At 54.3% G+C, this 21827-nt stretch overlaps 1 protein-coding gene across 1 annotated transcript; it reads left to right on the top strand.

The window, feature by feature from the left end:
* Positions 1-1902: 1902 nt before the first annotated feature.
* On the top strand, positions 1903-21278 carry MEIOSIN (meiosis initiator). The gene is made up of 13 exons (XM_087421926.1): positions 1903-1973; positions 7508-7598; positions 12041-12152; positions 13391-13525; positions 14641-14811; positions 15871-15979; positions 16825-16925; positions 17392-17547; positions 17898-17968; positions 18954-19124; positions 19197-19435; positions 20310-20399; positions 21110-21278. Exons 1-13 carry the CDS (start codon positions 1903-1905, stop codon positions 21276-21278), a joined length of 1686 nt encoding a protein of 561 aa, XP_087278052.1.
* The last annotated feature ends 549 nt before the right edge of the window (positions 21279-21827 follow it).

Raw genomic sequence — 21827 nt, 5'->3', positions numbered from 1 at the left:
ATGCTTCGCACACAGCAGGCCCTCATTAGACATGCGTCGAAAGGATAAGGTGGACATGGGACACGAGAGGGCTGGAAGGGACACTCCAGATCTCTCTTTCTTCCTTAGAGTGGGCGGTTGGGCAGACCCCGCCTCTTCATTAGCATCCATCAGCCCTGGACCGCGGGAGTCGCCAGGGGGCGTGGCCAGGCGGGGCGGGGCCCGCCGAAAAGGCGGGCAGCTGAGTGAGCGCTGATTGGTCGGCACTTTGGCGCGCGCCTGCAAAGGCTGTGGCAGGAGGCGCGAGGCCAAGCTCGCTCTGTGCCAGAAGACAGGGCGCTTCTCCAGGCGCGCGTGCGCACGGCCACTCGCACCCTGCCGTTTCCCCTCTCGGGTCTCGCGCCAACCTCACCTTGGCGGGAACTGGAGGGGGCGTGGCCTGGCCTCAGGAGCGCACTCCTGCTCTGCTCCTCGGGCCTCGCGCGGGAGCCTCGCGCCCACCCCTCGCCCGGGCTGGGAACGTGCTGGCCGAGGCTGGCCTGTGGGGCTCGTGCGCGCGTGGCCAGCCTCCCGGACGGGCGCGAGACGCTGGCTGATCCGGCTCCCAAGGGTGGGCTGGCACGAAACCAGAAGGGGGTGCCTCACGCCATTTTGCACGTCCTGAGGCCGGTGCTGGAGGCCGAGGGGAATGGGGCTGGGGACTCCCCGGGCGCAGAGGAGCGGGGGGTCCGCTGGGGAGCTGCACGTTTTGGCCGTGGCCTCCCTCTGGAGGTTTCAGGGGGTCAGGAGGGCAGGCGTGTCCCGGGTGCAGGGCCCGAGTTTGGGTGTGAGGCTGGGCCTAGGTTTTGGAATCCAGGCTCAAGTTTGAGACCCGGAAGGCCGAGTTTGGGCATCTGGGGACACAAGTTAGGATCTGGGGTCTCAGAATTTTTGTCTGGATATAACGAGTTTTGGAATCTGAAGGCCTTCTGCAAGCTTTCCTCTTGGAATCTGGAGATCCCAATTTGAGGATCTGGCAGTCTTCGTCTTGAGTTCTGGGGTATCATTTGGGGGGTTTGGGTCTGATTTGAGAGGATTGAAGCCTCAGTCTAGACGTAGGGTTAAAATCTCAATGTAGAGTATGAGGTATGAGATTTAGGGTCTGGAGTCACAATTTGGGACTTTGAGAATTAAGTTTTAGGGCCCAGAGTCCCCACTTGGACGATGGGGCTTCAATTTTAGAGTCTGGGTCTCTGAGTGAGGCTCACATGTGAGCTCTCAGTGTTAGGGTTGAGGGTCACAGCCTGAGGGTCTGAAGTGACAGTTTTGGGGTCTGGAGGTCTTTCTTTTAGGATGTGAGGTCAATTTGTGGGGCTGAGGTTTGCTTTGGGGGCGTTGGATTTCTTACTTTTGGATTTGAGTTCTCAGTGTTAAGGTCTGTGGTCTTTGATCTCAATATTAGGATTAGGGTCATATCTGGGGATCAGAGGTTGACACTTTGGGGGTCTGGAGTATCTCAGTATTCGAGTTTAGGGTTTTTTAGGTTTGGAAGGGCTCCTTTTGGGGTTCTAGCTCCTCACTCTGGGAGTTGGAAGTCATAGTTTTAGTGAATTAATATTAGTTTAGAGATCTCAAGCCACAGTTTTCAGGCCTGGTGGTCTGACATCTCACTATTAAGACCAAAGTTCTGAGGTCAAAGTTTAGGAATATGCTACTTTTAGTTTTAGGTCCGGGTCATGACTTAGAGGCCCAAATTTACAATTTAGGATTCATGGGCTTTGGTTTAAAGTTTTCGGGTTTTAATTTAGTTTCTGGGCCTGTATTTGGGGGGGTTGGGGGCTGTATTTTGGTGCTCCAAGGAGCACCATGGGGAAAACAAAGGCTGCCCCTTCCTCGTGGAACCCCAGAGGTCACTAATAATTCTTTCTTTGTCCATCTCTGCAGATGTGGGATTCCGGCAGATGCGTGTGTTCCCCTGAACGGCCCAAACCCAGCTCCCTGAGTCCCAGTGAGAGGTAAGGGCTCTCCCGGGCCTGTCTTCCTTACAGCTCCAGCCGCTCTGGTTGAATAAGAATAAGATAATGTTTACCGAGCATTTGCTGCTTGCCAGACTCTTTGCTAAGCCCTTTGTTTGTATGTTATCCTTTAATCCTTACAACAACTCCAGGGGGAAGTAGGTGTGACTATTACAGCCATTTTCAAGATAAGAGAACTCGGAGGTGGTTGGCAAAAATCATCTCTGGGGCCCTTGCAGTTTGACATTCTGAGTTTCTTAAATGCTCTTCTTCCCTTTCTTTGATTCACGTATTCGTTCTTCCATCAGGCACCCGCCAAGTGTCGGGAATCTCATAGAAGGGATTTTCATGGCAGATTGAGGGTTGGATCCGATTTCTCCCTCCCTCCAAAGCCTGGATACAGGAAAGAGAACTGGAGTTCATCTTTTTCCCCACTGACTCCCCCAGTGACTTTCTGTCCATCCATCTCTTCAGTCATTTATTAACTCCAAAATGAAGCATCTGCTTTGTTCAGGTTCTCTACTTGGGTACTGTGCTCAGAAGGAGCACCGGGAAGGAAACGAAGAATGTCTGTCCCATGGCCCATTCCTCCTGGAATCCCAGAGGTCACCAACAAAGCATTCTCTTTTTCTCCTCTCTAGATGTGGGGTTGTTGTGTTAATCATACTCTTAGTCGCGGTTCACAGAAACCTAGCTGAAACGAGCTTAAGCATAAAAGGAAATTTATTGGATCTTGAAACAAAAAATTCAGGGGCATCAGGCTTGGCTGGTTCCAGGTGGTGGTGGGGGGGCGTTAAATGACGTTGCCAGGAATCTGCCTCTCTTGGCTCTGCTGTTGTCTGTGCTGGCTTCCTTCTCAAGCAGCCTCTCCCTTTGTGAGGGCGAGATGGCTCCCAGCAGCTCTAGGCCCATATCCTGCCATCCCGACAACCCTAGCAGAGCGAGTCTCTTTCCAGAATCCGTTGACTCTGATTGGCCAAACCCGGGTTATGACCCCAATCCTGAACCAATCACTGTGCCTCTTGGCTGGACCTTGGTCCTGTGCTCCCTGGTGGAAGGAGAGGTTGGATCAGCCTCTCTGAACCACATGGACTGAGAGTGGGGGAGGGGTGCTTCCCCAAAGGAAACTATCACCAGAAAAGGGGGGGTTGGACGTTGGCCAACCAAAAATAATAGTTTTATCAACTGTAGTCATCCAATACAATCCCTCTACCCCCCTCTGTAACATCCCTAATCCCTAAATCATTCTGACAAATGACTGTCCACCCTCTGTCTTGAACTAACATTTCATGAGCACTCCTTATGTGCCAGGTACTTCCGAGCCACCTCCATTCTATAAATGAGTTAAAAACAGGCTCAGAGAGATGAAAACACTTGCCCAAAGTCACACAGCCTGTGGCAGAGCTGGGATTTTTTTTTTTTTTTTTTAAAGATTTTATTTATTTATTTTTCCCCCAAAGCCCCAGTACATAGTTGTCTGTCATAGCTGCACATCCTTCTAGTTGCTGTATGTGGGACGCGGCCTCAGCATGGCTGGAGAAGCGGTGCGTCGGTGCGCACCCGGGATCCGAACCCGGGCCGCCGGCAGCGGAGAGCACGCACTTAACCACTAAGCCACGGGGCCGGCCCAGAGCTGGGATTTCAATCCAGGTCTGTCTGCTTCAAAAGCTGGAGCTCATTACCGACTAATTACCGTGTCTCTTGGGACTGCCCCCTGCTTTGTCCCGCTTTGGGGCAGCTCTTACTCTTAAGTTCCTGCACATGTTAAAGCAAATGGGAGTCTGGGCCTTGCTTTCCCATATGTAATATGAAAAATTTGGGGGGCCGGCCCGGTGGCACAGTGGTTAAGTTTGCGCGCTCCACTTTGGCGGCCCAGAGTTCGCGGGTTCGGATCCTGGGTGCAGACATACACACCGCTTGTCAGGCCGTGCTGTGGCAGCGTCCCACATACAGAATAGAGGAAGATGGGCACAGATGTTAGCTCAGGGCCAATCTTCCTCACCAAAAAAAAAAAAAAAAAATTGGACTAGCTCTTGGTTAAGGCTCCTTCCAGCTCTCATAAAATAAAAGAACCAGGGAATATTTTGGCTGATTAGCTCAGGGAAGAGGCAACCCAGGAATTAGAGTCATTTGCCATTTCAAAGGCCGAGAGACCATCACAAGACAGAGGGAAAATTCATTAATTCAACAATTTTTTATTGAGCACCGACTAAGTGCCGGGCAGTATTCCAGGAGCTAGGACTATAGCCGGGCCGCAGTATGGCTTTCGTGGGCCTTAGGCAACTTTGCCTTCTTGGGCCCCTTCCTCCATTAAGAAAATATTAAAAATTATACTTTGCGACAGCCTTGGTAGAAAGACGAATATAACCCAAGTTAGATTATACTCATTTTTTCTCTTCTGATTTTAAAAGAAATTAAAGCATTTTCATGAGCCCCTAAAAATGTCACTGGCCCTAGGCACTGTGCTTACTGTACCTAATGGATCTGTCAGCCTGGGATATAGCAATAAATAAAAAAACTAAAACCCCTGCCCTTGTGGACTTTATATTTATAATAAATAAAGAAATAAGATTTCAGATGCTGCTAAATGATATGGGGATGTGACAAAGAATGTGCTTATTTAGATCGAGTGGTTAACCTGAGGAGGTTACCTTTAAGCTAAGAGTTGAATGGAAAAGAGGAAACCAGCCATGCAAAAATCAGGGCGTAGGAACATTCCAGGTGGAGGGAATAGTAAAGGCCCTAAGGCAGAGATCAACTTGGCGGTTTAGAGAAACAGGAAAAGGACTTGTGTGATTGGAGTCGACCTGTTCCCTGCAGACGCAGAGGGCAGAGCTGGGATTAGTGGGTGAAAATTATAGAGACTATGAGGAAAGAATTTGGCTAAAACCGGAACCATCCAGCAAGGAAAGGAGCAGCCTCGGGAAGGGTGCCTGGTCCCTGTGGGCAGAGCCCAGGTTTTCCTGTTCGGGACTGCTGCCCAGGAGACGCCAAGATTTTGTGATTCCTAGTCACCCTCTTTCTCCTCCCAATTTTTTTTTCTGGAACTTTCTGTCTTTGCCCAGAAGGCTCTCTCGGTGCTTTCTAAAACCCAGAGTAAACACCCAGGGATTAGAGTTGATAGGAAACCCTTTTTCTCAGACATGGTCAAATAACACCTTGAACGTAATTCACCTGGACACTTTTTCTTCCTTGCTTTCTGGGTTGTTTCTCTCTGGGGCTTCCAAGGGCTCCTCTAGAACAGAAGGAAGGTGGTTTGCAAAAAATAAACATCAGAGCTAGACAGGACGGGGGGGTCAGCCTACCCAGTTTTTCTCCAGGGATAGAACCGCATTACCCTCGCCCCTCAAAGTTAGGGTTTCTGCCAGGAGGTAGTTGGAGACCAATTGGTGGGGTTTTTTTTCTTTCATTCCTTCATTCAGTTGACTAATATGTATACTCTCCTGTATTCATAGCGGTTTTGAGGGGATAAACTAATGATGTCATTCCCTGCGGAAAGCCTTTTAATGGCTTCCTGTTGGTCTTCCGTACTGTGAGCCTACAAGACCCTGCCTCGCCTGGCCCCTATCTCCTTCTCCAGCCTCATCTTACCCCACAGGACTCCTTGCTTTCTGTGCTCTGGACACTTCAGCTTTATTTCCTTTGACTTCTCCATGCTCCCTCGTGCCACAGGGCCTTTGCACATGCTCCCTCTGTCTGAAATGTTCTCTTTCCCTCTTCACCTATACATTTCCACTTGTCCTTCAGCGCAGGTTCATGCCAGGTTTACTTCCTCGGGAAAGACCTCACAGATCAGATCAAAGCCACCTAGTAAAAGCTTCCATAACATCAAGCAACACCTCTCCTTTGTCCCTGTCAGGGCCGACTTCATGGGCATGAGCCCCATGCAGTTACAGGCCCTGTGCTTAGAAGAGCCCAACACTTGTTTTAATGCTGTCTCTCACCATCTTGAAATTTTAATTTTTGAACAAGGGGCCCCACATTTTCATCTGTAATGCTCCCCTCCCCAGCAAATTAGGTAGCTGGTTCTGGTCCTAGTTACAGTTTTATGTTTGTGTGAAAATTTGATTCATGACTTTATTCCTGACTATACTGTGGGCTCTGCCAGGGGCTGTGTTTGTTTTTTATACTTTTATCCCTGTTACCTGTCACAGTTCCTGCACACAGTAGGTCCTCAGTAAGTAACTGCAGAATGAATAAGAAAGATTCTTTTAGGACTTCAGAGTTTGGTTAGGGAGATAAGCGTGTCTCCCACACTGCTCCCCCGTCTCCTCGAGGGCAGTGACTGTGTGATGCCTCTGCCTTTCCGGGGTCTCCACCACGGGGCCTGGCAGAGAGGAGGTACCAGTGTGAGTAGGGACTAAACACACATCTGTAACCAAGGGAGTGTTTTTGGCTTGGCCATGCTGCAGGGGACACAAAGCATTGTGGACATTCAGAGTGGGGGAGGAAGGCAAGGGAGGATGGGGCAGCTGGCAATTGAACTGGGCCCTGAAGGAAGGAGGGATAAGGATTGGTGGAGAGGAGGTGTTTGGGCATTCTCGAAGGAGCAGCATGAACTCTCGAAGGAGTAGCAATGGTGTGTAATTTGGGAGAGAGACTCCGATGTCTTTGTGTCCCCGTCTGTCAGGAGACGGAGTGGAGGTGTGTGTGCATGAACATATTATGAATTATGAATTCAGGGATTAGATCCTGGAAGTTCTGCATCTGCCTGGGAGTTAACTTCTTTCACGCCCTTATTTATTCGTTCATTTAGCAAATTATGCAGTGGGTTCCCGCAACGGGCCGGACCCTGTTCTAGGTGCTAGAGGTATAGTGGGGGCCCCCACCTGGCTGACAGCCCAGTGCAGGGGTCAGAGAAATGCGTGAGCAAGGCGGCTGGGGTCCCCTAACAGAGGTCTCTCACCTGTGCTGTGGAGTCAGGGTCAGTTGATGGGAGAGAAGCAAAGGAAGTAAGAGATGAGACCAGAATGGTCAGCCAGACCAGGCTGTGATGGGCATTATAAGGTTTAAACTTGATCCTTAATAATCCTTAATATTGGGATGGCATTGAGAGGTTTGAAGCGCTTACTAGGCAGCTAACGTATCAGATTCTGTACTGGGTGATTTCACACACACTAATTTATTTAGTCTTCTGGATTATCCTGAGCTTGAATGAATATCCTCGTTCCCATTGCACAGATGAGAAAACCGTGGTCAGGTCTGTGTTACAGAAAGATCACGCTGCCATTAGTAGAGAGTGTGGCTTGGAGGAGGCCAGATGGGAGGCTGGAGACCCACGAGGACATCAATATGTGGATTAGGGCAGGGCGATGGAGATGAGAGAAGGGATCGGAGGAGGAATGGGCAAGATCTGGTGACCGATTGGACAGGGATGAGGGATAGTGATGAGTCCAGATGCCCGGGATTCTGTCTTGGGTGCCTGGGGCGGGAGCTTCTCTGAGATGAGAAACACTGAGACGGGAGGTTTGGAAGTCAGACGCCAAATTCCATGTTGGATGTGCTAACCAAAACCAGCTCTTGTCTCAAAACAGGAGGCAGAGGAAAAATCACACCAGCAAACTGCGCGAGCTGGCATTGCTGCTCCCCGTGGCCCTGAAGACTGCTACCAAGAAGCTCACCAAGGTATGGGGACCGGAGGAGAGGAGGCGGACTTGGGAGGCGGATCGGACGATATCACTCAGTGGTTAACCTCCCCTGTCCTGGGAAACGTAGACAGACCCTTTCAGTGACCGCACTGAGAAGGGAATGGGCCTGCTCGGAGTGGGAATTTCTGGGAGTTTGCGATCCCATGACTAGAAGCCTGGGGGATCCTTTCTTGTAAAGGAGGCAGGGGCACAGGGAGGGGGAGAAGAGGCAAGGTGCAGGGACAGGTCATCACTTTGAGCGTCCAACAGCCATGGGTTTGAGCCCCCGGCTCCACAGCCACAGAACTCTGGGCTGGTCACTCAGGTTACTCAGCCTCTCAAGGCTCACGTTTCTCGGCTGTAAAGTGAGGGAAGATAACTCCGATATTGTGAGGCCAAAACGACATAATTGCCATGACAGGCCCTGAATAAATGTGGTTCCCTCTCGAGTCCCTTGTTTTGTGACCTGGATCATCTCCACAAGCTGGGATAGATAAAGCTTCTCTGCCTGCCCTCAGTGGCTGCTCAATAAATGCATATACAGTCGTGCATCGCTTAACGACTGGGCTACTTTCTGAGAAATGCTTTGTTAGGCGATTCCGTCGTTGTGCGAACATCACAGAGTGCACTTACACAAACCTAGATGGTGTAGCCCGCTACACACCCAGGCTCTACGGTGCTAATCTTATGGGACCACCGTCGTATATGCGGTCAGTCGTTGACCCAAACGTCATTGTGTGGCACGTGACTGTAGTGCTGACCGAACGTCTTGCTCCCAGTGGGAATAACTTAATGTGACACTCAGAGATCTTGAAGGCTTGGTGTGATGTTTTCTTGCTATAGTTCTTCTCATTCGGTCGTTTATTCATTCATTCATCAGCCATTATGGAAAGATTGTTGGGTGTCAGAAGCTGTTTTGGTCGCAGCAACGGGGGGCAGAGAAATTTGAGACCCAGTCCTCATCCTCGGGGAACTCAGAATCTGGTCAGGAAGATAAAGATTTGAACACGAATAACGCATCCCAGCTAGACTCTGCTACTTGGCTTCAGAGAGGTTCAGAGGAGCAGGTGTTTTGCACAGATTGTCTGACCCTAACCCTAACTGTCCCCCTGCCTACCACATTCCATCAGTCACCAGTCATGTCGATTCTCCCTCCTAAATATCTCTCAACTGTAGGGGCCTGTATTAGTTTCCGGTGGCTGCTGTGACAAATTACCACAAACTTAGTGGCTTAAAACAACACACATGTATTCTCTTACAGTGCTGGAGGTCAGAAGGCCAAAATCCGTCTCACTGGCCTGAAGTCAGGGTGTCAGCAGGGTTGGTTCTTCTTGGAGGCTCCAGGGGAGATTGCACTTCCTCTCCCTTTGCCAACTTCCGGAGGCCGCCTGTGTTCCTTGGCTCGCGGCCCCTTCAAGGCCAGCAGTGTAGCATCTTCAAATCTCTCTCCTCTCCCTCTGCTTCCTTCATGGTTTCACCTTCTCTGCCTCTGACCCTCCTGCCTCCTGCTTATAAAGGCACTTGTGGTTACACTGGGCCCGTGCAGACAATCCAGAATAATCTCCCCGTCTCAAGATCCTTACTCAGTCACATCTGCAAAGTCCCTTTTGTCATATAAGGCAACGTAGTCACGGGTTCCGAGGACTAGGACACGGATGTCTGTGGGGAGAGGCATTATGCAGTCCACCACAAAAAAAAACATTTGAGGAATTTTGTCCTCTGTCCTCAAGCGTTCGAGGATTTGGTGTGCACAGGTGCTGTAAGAAACTCTTGGAGGGGAGGGCAGAGATGACTGGGACACAGTCCCTGCCCTGGAGGAGTGACAGTCTAGTCAGGGGACAGGCATCATTTCGTCACTGACCAGATGACCACATCTGCTCGTGGAATTCTCCCCAGGCCTCAGCTACTTTCTTTACCCTTGATTCCCTGCTGTCTTAATGCTCCCTCTTCCTCCCCATCATCATCCTTCCTTAGATTCAGTCCTGGGCCCCTGCTCCACGTACAGCCTGCGTCCCTGTCAGTCCCCAGCCTCCCACTTGACCAGTCTGCCTGATGTGCGTCATCACAGCTCGCCCCAGGGCTGTGTGACAGTTCAGTCTGGTGCTCAGTGAACTCATGGGAGCTGTTGTGTGTGGCCTCGCCCGTGTTTGAGATTAGGGATACGGCTGAGATCGTGGCGTCCTTTCTCACTATCCTGACTGACTAAGTGCCCGTGCCCCATATAATCCCATAGCTTCTTCTCCATCTGACCATCCAAGCCCTCAGCGTATTACTGCACTCTTTCCTGGTCTCTGACCCCTTTAGGTGAAGAGTTCTGTGAGGGCGGGGGCCATAATGGATCTGTCTCCATCCCCAGTGCCCATAGGGCCTAGCACAGCAGACACCATAACAACTGCTCCCAATTTACTGAGAGGTCTGGGGCTCAGACCCTGAGTGCCGAGTGTTTTATATACATTTTCTCTTTTAGCCCTCTCCCCAAGCCTTGTGAAATACATAAGGGGAGGCTCATTTTTCGGTTTGAGGAGTCATATTGTTCAGAGGGACACAGCTGGCTAACAGCAGAGTGGGAGTCGATGTGTCTCATTCCAAAGGCCCACACCCTCAACCTCTCTATCACTTGATGCTCAGTAGATGTTTGTCGAATGAATGAATTCCCTCTGTTGAGACAGTTACGGGACCATACGATCGTCCCTTCAGAAGATGTCTGGGATTCAAACCTCTAGTGTAGCCCCCAAGCAAACCTTCCTGAAGTATCAATTGCTGAGCCTTCTGTCCTGAAATCTGGGATGATGCCCAATTGCCTTCGGCATAAGACCTTTATACTAGTAATAACAAGTAATTTACATATTACCAGAGTTTTCAAAGACTTCAGCTTAGCGAGTGCCGACCCCGTGCCACTCCAGGTGTTGGAGATACAAAGCTAAAAAGACAATATCTGCTGTTGAAAAACCCGTAATCTAGTTAGAAAAAGTTAGAAAGGTTCTTATTTAATCCCTTGGGAAGCTGGTAACCGTGTTCTCATTTGATCACCGACTAAGCATTTATTAGGCCGCTAATATATCAGGCTCTGTGCAGGGTGACTTCACACGCACTAATTTATTAAGTCCTCGTGATAATCCTCTGAGTGTGAATGAACATCCTCATTCCCACGGCACAGATGAGAAAACCGGGGCTCAAAGGAGTAAAATGACCCGCTCCCAGGACACAGCCAGTGAGTGGCAGATTGGATCCAGGTCCTTCCAAACTAGTAGCCTCTGGGGCTGTGTCCCATGTGTTCGTAAGGTATCACTTCCTTCCGTGGATCAGGATCATTTCAGTGACCGTCAGTATTATATTTTATGGCACAGTCTCACATAAGTCCCCCCACGAGACCATGGTTCCTGATTTGGGGTTCGGAAGATTACTGCTAATGGTTTTGTTGTTATTCTAGGGATCCAGTTCAATCTAAAAAATACTTACTGGTGTTCTTCCCTCAGCTTTTCACCAGGCTCACTCCTTTCTTCAGGTCTCAGTTTAAACGCTGCCACTTCAGAGAGGCCTTTCCCGACACCCAAGTCTAATTTCAGAATCCCTCGGTATACACTTTATTCATAATGATTATCACACAGTTGATAGTTTTGTATGACTTATGAGTTTTTTAAGGTCTGTTGCCCTCACTAGATTGTAAGCTCCACAAAAGCAAACAAAAGTCTGTCTCATTCACCCCTACGAGCCTGGCCCTTAGTGGCTGGTAGTCTTTTTTAGCTTAGTATCCCCTATACCAACTCAGTGAGTATTTGGTGTCTGGATGGGTGATGCCTGCTGGGCAGGAGACGTGGCGCTCGGTGCTCCAGGGAGATTCATTCCTTCAGCAATCACTGGCAAAGCCACCCCTCAATTCTGTGTGCTTGGGATGCAGAGATCAACTAGCTACAGTCTCTACCCTCGGTTAGTTCAAGGTCAATCAGAGAGAACGACACATAGACGGATAATTATAAAACAGTGTGGCAAGTGCCTTGGTGGAAACAGGCCCAGGGTGTTACAAGAGGGCCGAGGAGGGACTGACCCAGCCTGGGCCAGAGGGTCAGGGAGGCGGGAAAACGTCTGCCAAGGAGGAGAAGCTGGGTGAGGGAGTCTGTGGGGAGAAGAGGAGGGCTTTGCAGATAGAGAATACAGCATGTGCAAAGGGCTGGGGGTGGGAAGCCGAACAGTGTGTCCTGAAAAACTGGACCTGGAGGCAGGCAGACCTGGGTTCAGGTCCTAGCTCAGTTTCCTTAGCTGTAACTGCAGTCTCACTGGGCCACTGTGAGGACTAAACAGCAGAATAGGAACATCTCTGTGACGGAGGAATTGTTAGGGAGGGGAACGGGTTCCTGGAGCTTTTCAGTCTCCTGTTGCCTGGATCCTCATGTTGTCTTGGGCTCACTCTTGTGCTCAACTCTGTCTTTGTTTTGGGGGCAGAAGGAGATTCTGCTGCACGTCCTGCACTACATTCAGTATCTCCAGAGAAGCATCGATGTGGCCAAGGCCTTGCTGGAAGTCCACACCTCTGATGGGGAAGGTGGACCTGGGGGTGAGTAAGTTCAGCCAGTGTTTCCCAGTGCCTGCTCCCTGCCAAGTATCGTCCTGGCTGTCAGAGACACCGAGTGAGCCAGGCCCTCGCTGACCTCACAGCCTGGAGTAAGGGACAAGGCCGGAGATGTTGCGAACTCAGAGGAGGGTGTCTGGGAAGACTGTGCCGGGGAGGGGCCTTAGAGCTGGGCCTTCGAGGACGGTAGAGGGGGGAACCCTGCCAGGAAGAAGAAACTATGTGAACAAGAGTGTGCGGGCATGAGAAGACACGTGTGGAATGTTTGAGGACAGGCGAGCTGGGTGTGGTCGGAGGGACCACGTAGCATCAAGATAACGTGCGCAGGCTCTGGAGTCAGATCCTGACTCAGACACGTGTCTTGTGACCTTAACCTCTCTGTGCCTCGGTTTCCTCATCTGCAAAACAAAACCGATACTAGTACTTCCTTTCTGTTTTTCGTGAGGATTAAATGGGTTAATACACGTAGAGAGGGTTCATCCAGTACTGTGTGTGCCAGGTGCCGTCATTGTTACTGGTGTGAAAAATACATGGGCAGGAATGGTAGGAGATGAGGCAGGGACGAGATCCTGAAGGGCTTCGAGCGCCCGGCTAAGGAGGGAGATGAAGAAGGTGAGAATTACTGAAGGACTTTCAGCCAGGGGAAAGCCATGGTTGGATTTTTTTAGGGAGGTCCCTGACATCTAGTGTGGAGGGCTGGGTATTAAGTGAGAAACTGCAGTCAGGGAGATGAGTGAAGATTCTGTTAGGAGTGATCCAGACAGGAGACGATGAGGCTCAATCCAGCGCTGTAGCTGGGAGTGTAGACAGAAGTGGGTACATTTGGGAGATGTTAATGAGGAAGAATTGAGAGGCCTGAGGGGGAGGCCCCGGGCGACCTGGTGGAGCCCTCAGTGTCTCAAGAAGGTAGGAAGAGAAATTGGTTTGGGATGGGGAAGATAGGAAGCGTTTGGGAAGCTTTGAGTCTGTCTTCCTTCTCAGCCGAGGCCCAGAATGGCCCTGGGGAAACCTGAGTTTCCGCGCTGTGCCTCTGCCGCCTGACTGTGCAACCTCCGACAAGTCCCATCTCCTGGGACCCCAGTCCACATTTGTAGAGTCGGCCTGGGGATCAGGGCTGCCCCGCACTCCTCTGCCCAGGGTTGGGAAGCACGGTCTGGAAGGCAGGAGATGGGACGGGATGGAGGTGAGGGCCTCTGACCTGTCTCTCTCTCCGTCCTGTGCAGGGCTGGGTCGGAACCCAGCCGCGGGCCCAGCACGGCGGAGACACTCCACCCCGTCGAGCTCCCCACACTCTCGTAAGTCCCGTCTCCGGGGAGCCTGCCGGAAGCCTCAGAAGAAGAAGCTGACCCGAGCGTCAGGTACCGGCTGTCGGCGGAGACAGAACAGGAAGCAGGGGTCACACGGGAGCGGGAGTCCTTCTCCAGGGCCGTCACTGCTCCCTGGAGGCCCCGGCAGCCATCCTGAGCCCCTGACGAGGCTTCAGAGTCGGGCAGGCCTGGGTTCAACTCCTGGCTCCTCCTCTTACTAGCTCTGAGGCCCGGGGGGTCACTCTCCTGCTCTGAGCCTCAGCTTTCCCGTCGGGAAATGGCAGTGCCTGCCGCAGGGTGGTCTCTAGGATTGGGAGCCTGTGTGTGTGCCACTCGGGCAGTGCTTACGTGGAGAAGCAGCTGCTCCGCGCCCAGTGGAGGGAAGCTGCTGTCAGCATCCCTGGGCTGGGGCATCAGGGAGCATGTGCTGGAGGAAAGACCCGAGTTGGGGGGCAACGGTGGGCCTCAGCCTTGTTACTAACTCACCATACATCCCGGCCCTTTTGAGGGCCTCTTTAAAATGAAAGTTGGACCTAATCAATGATTTCCAGCTCTGGCTTCTTTTTTTTTTTTTTTTTTTTTTTTTTGGTGAGGAAGGCTAGCCCTGAGCTAACATCCGATGCCAATCCTCCTGTTTTTTTGCTGAGGAAGATTAGCTGGCCTAACATCTGTGCCCATCTTCCTGTACTTTATATGGGACGCTGCCACAGCATGGCTTGACAAGCGGTGCATTGGTGCGTGCCCGGGATCCGAACCTGGGAACCCCAGGCCACCCAAGCAGAGCACATGCATTTAACAGCTGTACCACCAGGCCGGCCCCACTGGCTTCATTTCTATCTGAATCATCCAGGGTGCTTAAAAAAAATCCCTATGCTTGTGCCCCACACTCGGAGGGTCGGCCTTCAGTGGTCTGGGGTGAACCTGGGCGTCACTATTTTTTCAGAGCTCGCAAGGCGATGCTAACATGTGGGAGGGGAGGGGAGCGTCCGACTCGGTGATCCCTAATTGAGGATCTGGGCTCACCAGGAAGTGCTCGTGAGTGACCATGCCAGGCCAACCTCTGAAACAGCTTGTTGGACCCAGAGCAAAGAGACCCCCACCTGAGCCACCTTCTGGTGACAGTCAGGCCCCCAGCCCCCTCTCACACCATATCTCTGCTTTCCCAGAACGCCAGACCCAGGCCCAGAACCCTCGCCGCTGTCTGGCTCTGGACAAGCCTGAGAAGCAGCTGACCTCATCCCCCGACCAGAAAGGAGGACATGGGGGGGGGACCGCCACCACTCCAAGATGCCCCGACTCCTGCAGTCACCCCAAACCTGAGTCCCCTCCGCCTCGAGGTGACAGGAAGGGAGGACGATCCCAGCTGACGCTGCTGGAAATGGCTGAGAACAGCGTCCACTGTGACATTTCAAGTTGGTCTCTTTCCTCGACATTAGCTTAGCCCGTCGCTTATACACCACTTATCAGACATCCGCGATGCCCAGGCGCAGTCCTAGTAGCCGGGGCCTCAGCGGGGACAAGAGAGACGCTGTCTCCTGGTCTCTTTCCCAGTTTTCTTTTTCCCTCCGGCCTCTGTTGTGGGTGTGAGGGTGGAACAGGATTTGCGGGCAAGGGCTGCGGCCACAGGACTGGGGACGAGAGCAGGGCCTCCTCGTGAGACTGCTCTGGAAGCAGCCAGACAGTCGCTCTCGTGACTCCTGTCCCTACGCCGTACGCCGGCTTGAAAAGGTGTGACGACACACCCAGCAGAGAGCCGGACGAGACGGGGGATTGGGAGGCGAGGCCTTGAGCCGTCCTATTCTCTGTCCGATTATTCAGCCCTTCCTCTGAGCGTCTCCTCTGGGCCAGGCCGTGTGCCGGGTGCTGGAGACACATCCAGTGAAGGAGTCGCACGCTGTCACTGTTGGGCCACAGTGATCCAGACTTCCCAGGGCTGCCCAGGAGGCTGTGGGGGCTTGACTCCCCTGGGGAGGGAGCGCTTTCCAGATCTCCTGTTAGTTGTGTGACCTTGGGCAAATTGGATATCTCAGTGCCTCGGTTTACTTAACTGTAAATGGGTATAATCATGGTACCCTTTGGCAGAGGGTTACTGAACAGTATGTAAAATACTTAAAACCATGCTGGCTGGGAGCACAATGTACTTGTTGGCTACCATCATCTTCATCATCATTATTCCACGTGAGGATTTTATTTTCCTTACAGCTTCTGATAGGGATGTGGGGTTCCAGAAACCTGAGGGGAATTCAGGGTGCCCCCGAGCCTCACACAGAGGCCCTGAGGTTTTGGGGGGATGGGGGAGGGAAAGTGGGGCAGACCCTGTCACCTCTCCGTCCCTCCGTCTGCGAGTCTGGAATTTGGCCCGGTCACAGGAGTGATCATCCTGACTTGCCCCCTAGGCTGCTATTGCAAACACAGGGCCCAGGACGATGGGCCTTACTCAGCCTTTGAGGCCCAGCATGGGGCGGAGAGGATCCATTTTCTCAGTAGAACACACCCCTGTCCCAGGTAGGGGAACCCCAAGGGCTTTGAGTGGGGGAGGCTGAGGTGTTTGGTCTGGAACGGCTGAGGGGTAGAGAAATGAGGTCGGTGAACATCCTCTGCTGGTGTCTGTGGAGCCAGCATCTCTGTGGGCCTCGCTGTGTGCAGGCGTCATGAGCTCAAAGCAGGGCCTCTTCCTGTCTCCTGGACCAGGCCCACAGCCCCTCAGCGTTCTCCCTGCCTCCACTCCACCCGTCTAGCCCATCCTCACTAGTCAGCCAAGCGGCTTTTCTAGCACACAGACCTTGACTTAAAGCCGTCCCTCAGTGCCCAGAGGGTGAAGCCCACATCTCTTAATTGGCACCGGAGACCTCTGGCCCCAGCTGTCCTTGCCGGCCCCCTCTCCTGGCCTCACCCATGAATCTTACCTTGACGCCACCGAATGTTCCTCACTTACCCCGGGAGCCATGCCCTTGCCCGCTCTGGGCTTTCCACCCTCTGATCCCTCTTCCCAGTACGCCTGTTTCCCTCGTCCACCTGGAAGACTCTGCCATCCTTCAGGCTGAGCTCCTGCTCTGCCCACCCTCTCTGTGCTCCCTGGACCCCCCATCACAGCGCTGCCCCCCGTGTCGTTAGCATCTGACTACAGCCTGCCTCTCCTCATGAGCCGGAAAGCTCCTTGAGGGTGGGCGCCTCCGTGGACCGAGCTTTCTGCCCCCAGCATTCCCCAGCGGCCAGCACGAAGCATCCCTGTCTTACTTCTCAGCGGGTGACAGTGGGAGATTCCCAAGGGGGAACCGGCTTGCCCCGTGTCACACAGTGGTTCCCAGCCCAGGGCTCCGGGTCTGCCTCTCGAATTCCCCCTCTTGCAGGCAGCAGCTGGTGTTCTACGATCCCAGCGAGGAGGCGGACTCGGAGTCCCTGGACGCGGACCCTTGGCTGCCTGCCTGGATCCCAGAGGGCAGCCCCCATGGTGACTGAAACTCTGTCTCCCCTCCTTGTGGGCTGGTGGGGAGCCTCTTTGGTACCTTCCTTCTGAGGATTTCTGTGGAAAGGGGGACAGCGGGAAAGGCACTGGGAAGGAAGGCACACAGTGTGCACTGTCACTGAACCAACGGTGGCCATGGCAGACATTGCTAATCAATCATCACTCTTTCTGTTGAACCCGGTCACTGCCTCAGAATCTTTCTTAACACAGAGCTCCAGGTAGCTACAATCCGTCTATTGGATCTAGCACATTATGATATTGAATTTTTTTGGCCATCCCTGACATGATGCCAGGTGTCGTGCCTCTTAATTTCCTCTACTGAGCACTCCAAATGAGCAGTTGACAGAGTCACCTTTCCTAAGTGTCTGGCACCATCTCCTCAGAGCCCGCTCCCGTGTTGGGGGAGAGGGCCAACTCTGACACACCCCCAAGCCCGATGTTTCCTTTTCAGGGAGCCCACTGGCCTTGGGGCCTCCCCAGATTGGCACCTGCAGTGCGACAGGCCACCCGAGCGAGATCCTGGGGCTCAGCCCTTCCCTCTTCAGCTCCCCGGGGAAACTGCTGCCAGAACAGATCTTGGAGGATGAGACCAAGTATCTGACCCAGGGTGAGCATCCAGGGCTGGGCCTGACAGCCTGGTTCACTCAGAAAATATGTGGTGGTGCCCACCAGGTGTGCAGCCTTGAATCCCACGCCCTGCCCAGTGGGGAGCAGCCCCAGGCCAGCGCGGTGAGTGGAGGGCTCTGGGAGCCGCGGTGGGGACCCGCTTGCTCTGCCCACGTTGGGGGTGCCCTGGAGGAGCTGGCCCCTGAGCTGGATTTGGATGTGGGGCAGGAGACCCCAGAGCCGAGAGCCAGAAAAGGGCGCTCTGGCTGGCGGGGATGGCAGGACGCAGGCGTGGTGGCGGGAGAGAAGCGTTTCCGTCCCAGCCACGCCTCGGGTCTCCCTCCCTGACAGCTCTCTTCGAAGAAGTGTTTTTAGATCCCGTGTTGTCACCTTCTGCCTGCGCGCTCGAGGTACCAGAGAAGGTAGGCACCTGCCCGGCCATCCGTCCTCGGACATGTCCGTCCTTCTTTCCGCTCACATCGCTCACCTGCTTGATTGACGCCTCCAGCCCCTCAGCCTTGCAGCTGCCTCCCGCCCGCCCACCCACCTGTCCTTCCACTCCTGCTCCTCCTCATCTTTCCAGAGATTGGTCCACCGTCTAGGCCCTTCTCTGCCCATCCTTGACCACTCACTGCTGGCCACCAGGCCCCAGCTCTGTGCTGGGCACTTGGAATGAACTAGCCACATAGCAGAAAAGCTAAACGCTGCCAGATGCCCATAAAAGACCCCACGTGGTTTTCCAGCTGCTCTGGGAGGTGGGGTCTCTCGTGACCCATTTTACAGCTGAGGGAACAGAATAGCAGAGTGACCCCAGAATCCTCAGCTGGAAAGAGCCTCCCTCCCAGGCCCCTGGGCTGACCTCAGTAGTCACTGTCTGCCCCAGGAGCTCACCGTCTGTCTGACGGAGGGGCAGCCCCAGCTCTGGTCCCCAAACGATTCTCCCTCCAGCGTGTGTGGGGGGCCTCCATGAGTAGCTGAATTGGCGGCAGAAACAAAAACAGACCCCCTTTGTGGAGCTCTAAGTGAGTGCCGGGCGCTGTGCTGGGTGGTTCTTAGGCCTGTGAGGCATGTGTAGGGACCACTCTTCTGCAGATGAAATTCATGCTCAGAGCAGTCAAGACTTGTGCAGGGCGTCACAGCTCCTCCGTCAGGTGGGAAACTGGTGGCATTGAGAGAGTTTGCCCCAGAATAGGAGGCAGGAGACCCGAGCCCAATCGGCCCTCTCTGACCTCCCGTGGGAACTTGGGAACGTCCGCGTGAATGTCCAGGAGGAATTTGGACGAGGTTGGCTTGAATTCCAGCTGTTTCTGATGCTCACGTTACATCCTAAGCAAGCAGTGAGTGGGGGCATGAAGGGACACCACGGTCTCCCCTCACGTCCCCTCCATCCTTCTCCTTCACCCACAGGACACGCCCTCTGAGGACCCCGAAGACCCTCCCCACTCCCATAGCCTGTGCCAGTCCTCGGTCTCGCTGGACGGTGGCTACCCCTCCCCGGGTGAGAACAGCAGGGCGCCGTCCAGCCCCAGCTCCGCGGACACAGACACTGACTCTGAGTCGACGTGGCTGCAGCAGGAGGTGAGGGAGGCTGCCCTCCGCGAGGTGGGTCTCGCGTTTCCACCGGTCTTCATCTCTCCGTCCCCCTCCCAGGACGCTCGGGCCGTGGGCCTGCAGTCCTCCAGCGATGAGGACGGAGACTACACGTGGACGCCCACCCGGCGGGCCTCCACCCTGCCCGCAGCCGGGAGAAAGGCCAGGAAAGGCCGGGCAGGCAGGGGCCCCGTGAAGCCCAAGGAGAACAAGAAAGCCCCCCGCCCCACCCAGACAAAGAAGAAGTGTGTCAACGGCTTCATCATGTTCTGCAGGATGAACCGGAAGCAGTACATCCGGTGGGTGGGCCCTCTGGCCCTGGGTGGGGCCCTGTTTTCTCTGTCCACCTGCCCCCCAGAGCATGGGGCCCTGCTGCCACGGACACACGTGCCTCTCCCGGGAATGACCCACCAACCCTTCCTCCATCGCCTTCTCCCCCAGCATCTCAGCTGGCCCCGTTGCATTGGTCAGGGCCTGTCAATTGTAAGCAGTGAAACCCAACTTAGACTTAAGAAAAAAAAAAAATTATCTGGTTTATATAACCTGAAAAAAGGAGAGGGAGTGGATTGCCTTCAGGTGTGGCTGGTTCTAGGGGCTCGAATGCTGCTGTGTGGAGTTTTTGTCCCTCTCTCTGCTCTGCTCCACTGAGTTGGCTTCATTCTCAAGCACGCTGGGCCCAGTTGGGGGCAGGGTCCCCCCCAGGACCCTCGTGTCCTGTCTCCCACCCTAGCAACCCTGTGTGGGGAGAGCTCCTAGTTGCTAAGGTTTCAAGGAAGGTTCTTGGGGCTGACTTTGATCAGGGGCTCGGCTCTGGACTGTCCTTGTCAGCCTGAAGCCCGGGGGTGGGGAGGCCCCCAAACCACAACAGAGGAGAGCTGGTGTCCTCACAGGAAGATCCAGGAGTTGGTACCTGGAGTGGTGGATCCAGGTCCCCTATACTTTTCCGGGACATGGGTGTCACCTTTCTGAGAACCATTGAGTCCAGCCCCCTTCTTTAACTCCTCAGCTGCAGAGGGTGTATCATGGAGGCCTTCCAGGCCAACGTGGATGGAAAGGATCTGAGTTCCCAGATGGGAAAGCTGAGGCCAAGAGGCCAGGGAGCCTGTAGAGTCATCCTGTCGACTAGGCTGCCCTGCAGCCTCTCCTCACCTCTCCCCCTCCCTCCTGTCCCAGAGCCTGCCCTGGGACGGCATCCACGGCTGCCACCAAGGAGCTGGCCCAGCTCTGGCGGGAGATGACCCAGCAGGAGCGGAGACCATATTGGTGAGAGGGCTGTGCCCAGACGGCGTGGACATGGGGTGAGGGCCTCCGAGCTCCTTAATCCAGCCCTGATCCTCAGAGCCTTGAGCTGCATGACGCTGGAACTGGGTTGGGAGTTTACTGGGTGGGAGACATGAGTGTCACAAACTTTTATGAGAGTTGGGGTGACAGAGGTGGAGAGGTGCTCTGCCTTGTAGCCTAGAAGTGCACATAGCTTAATTCGGAGTCTGGACCCTGCTGCCCTAAATTTCTTTTGCCCTCTCTGCCCCAGGGAGGGTCTCAGAACAGGAAAGGGGTCTTGTTTCCCAGTCACTTGGCCTCCTCCCTCCCTCCTCCTCTTCCATGCCCTCCCTCCCTGCCGCCCTCTCCTCTCCAGCCTCAGAGCTGCCACCTGCCCATTTCTCAGTTGGCCCCTGAAACCCGGGTGTGTGTGCGCACACAGATTTGCACAGATCTCACGGGACTGTGGGGCTCCAGCAAAGAGCCCTTGGCCAAGTCCCAGCGGATAGACTGGGACTCGGAGGCCGCAAGGTTCGCCCAGTGGGGCCAGATAAAGCCCTGGTGTCCCTTAGGCCCAGGCTCTGGTCACTGCCGGGGCCACAGCACGGGGGGGTGGGGGCAGACCCCGGTCACCGCCGGGGCCACAGCACGGGGGTGGGGTGGGGCAGAGCTCCGGGAGGTGAGTGAGGACCGCCCCACCGCCTCTCCCCCAGCACCAAAGCCCGCAGGTTCAGCCGCCAGCACAACCGCATCGTGAAGCGGGGCAGCTCCAGCAGCGAGGACGACGACTGGGAGCCCCCCAAGCCCTTCTACCAGCTGCTGGCTGAGAAGGCCCACCGCTCCCCTGACCCGGCCCCTCGGCTGCCTCCTCGCCGCCAGTGAGGGGGGCCCCGCCCGCCCCGCCTCCCGCAGCTCTTGTTGAAACCTGGAGCCTGATGAAGAGGTTGTCCCCTCCTGGGCTTCACCCCGCCTCTGCGGGTCCCCTCGGCTGGCCCCTGTGGGCTGGGAGGGGGCGTATTTGTTGACCCCGATGCCTCCGTGTTACCCTTGTACCCGGCAGCCTGAACTCTGCCCGCCCGCCGCCACCCTCCCCACAGCCCTTTTCTCCGGGGGCAGCTCAGAGCTGCCATGGGAGGAGGAAGCCCTGAATGAAATGCAGGGAGGCGATGTCTGAGAGCCGGGCCTCCCCTCTGCCCTTCCTCTGCCCGCCAGCCCAGAATCAAATGGTTTCAACCCTGTTCACTCTCACCCTCCCCTACTCCTCCCTCCCCTGTTCTATTTATAGATTATTTATTGTTTTCAACAAAATAAAGCAAGTGGAACCCTTGTTACCAGCAAGGGAGACAAGGGCAGGCTGTGCTGGTCCCCTGCCCCCTCGGCCCCTGGGGCGCTCCTTCTCCCCTGGGTCTGGAGACCCTAGGGCCTGCAGTC

Source organism: Ceratotherium simum, chromosome 33 (genome assembly GCF_057802395.1).
Source record: "Ceratotherium simum simum isolate JZ-2026a chromosome 33, ASM5780239v1, whole genome shotgun sequence".
Lineage (NCBI taxonomy): Eukaryota > Metazoa > Chordata > Mammalia > Perissodactyla > Rhinocerotidae > Ceratotherium > Ceratotherium simum.
The sequence above is the reverse complement of the archived record's forward strand: the minus strand, read 5'-3'. Positions and strand labels throughout refer to the sequence as shown.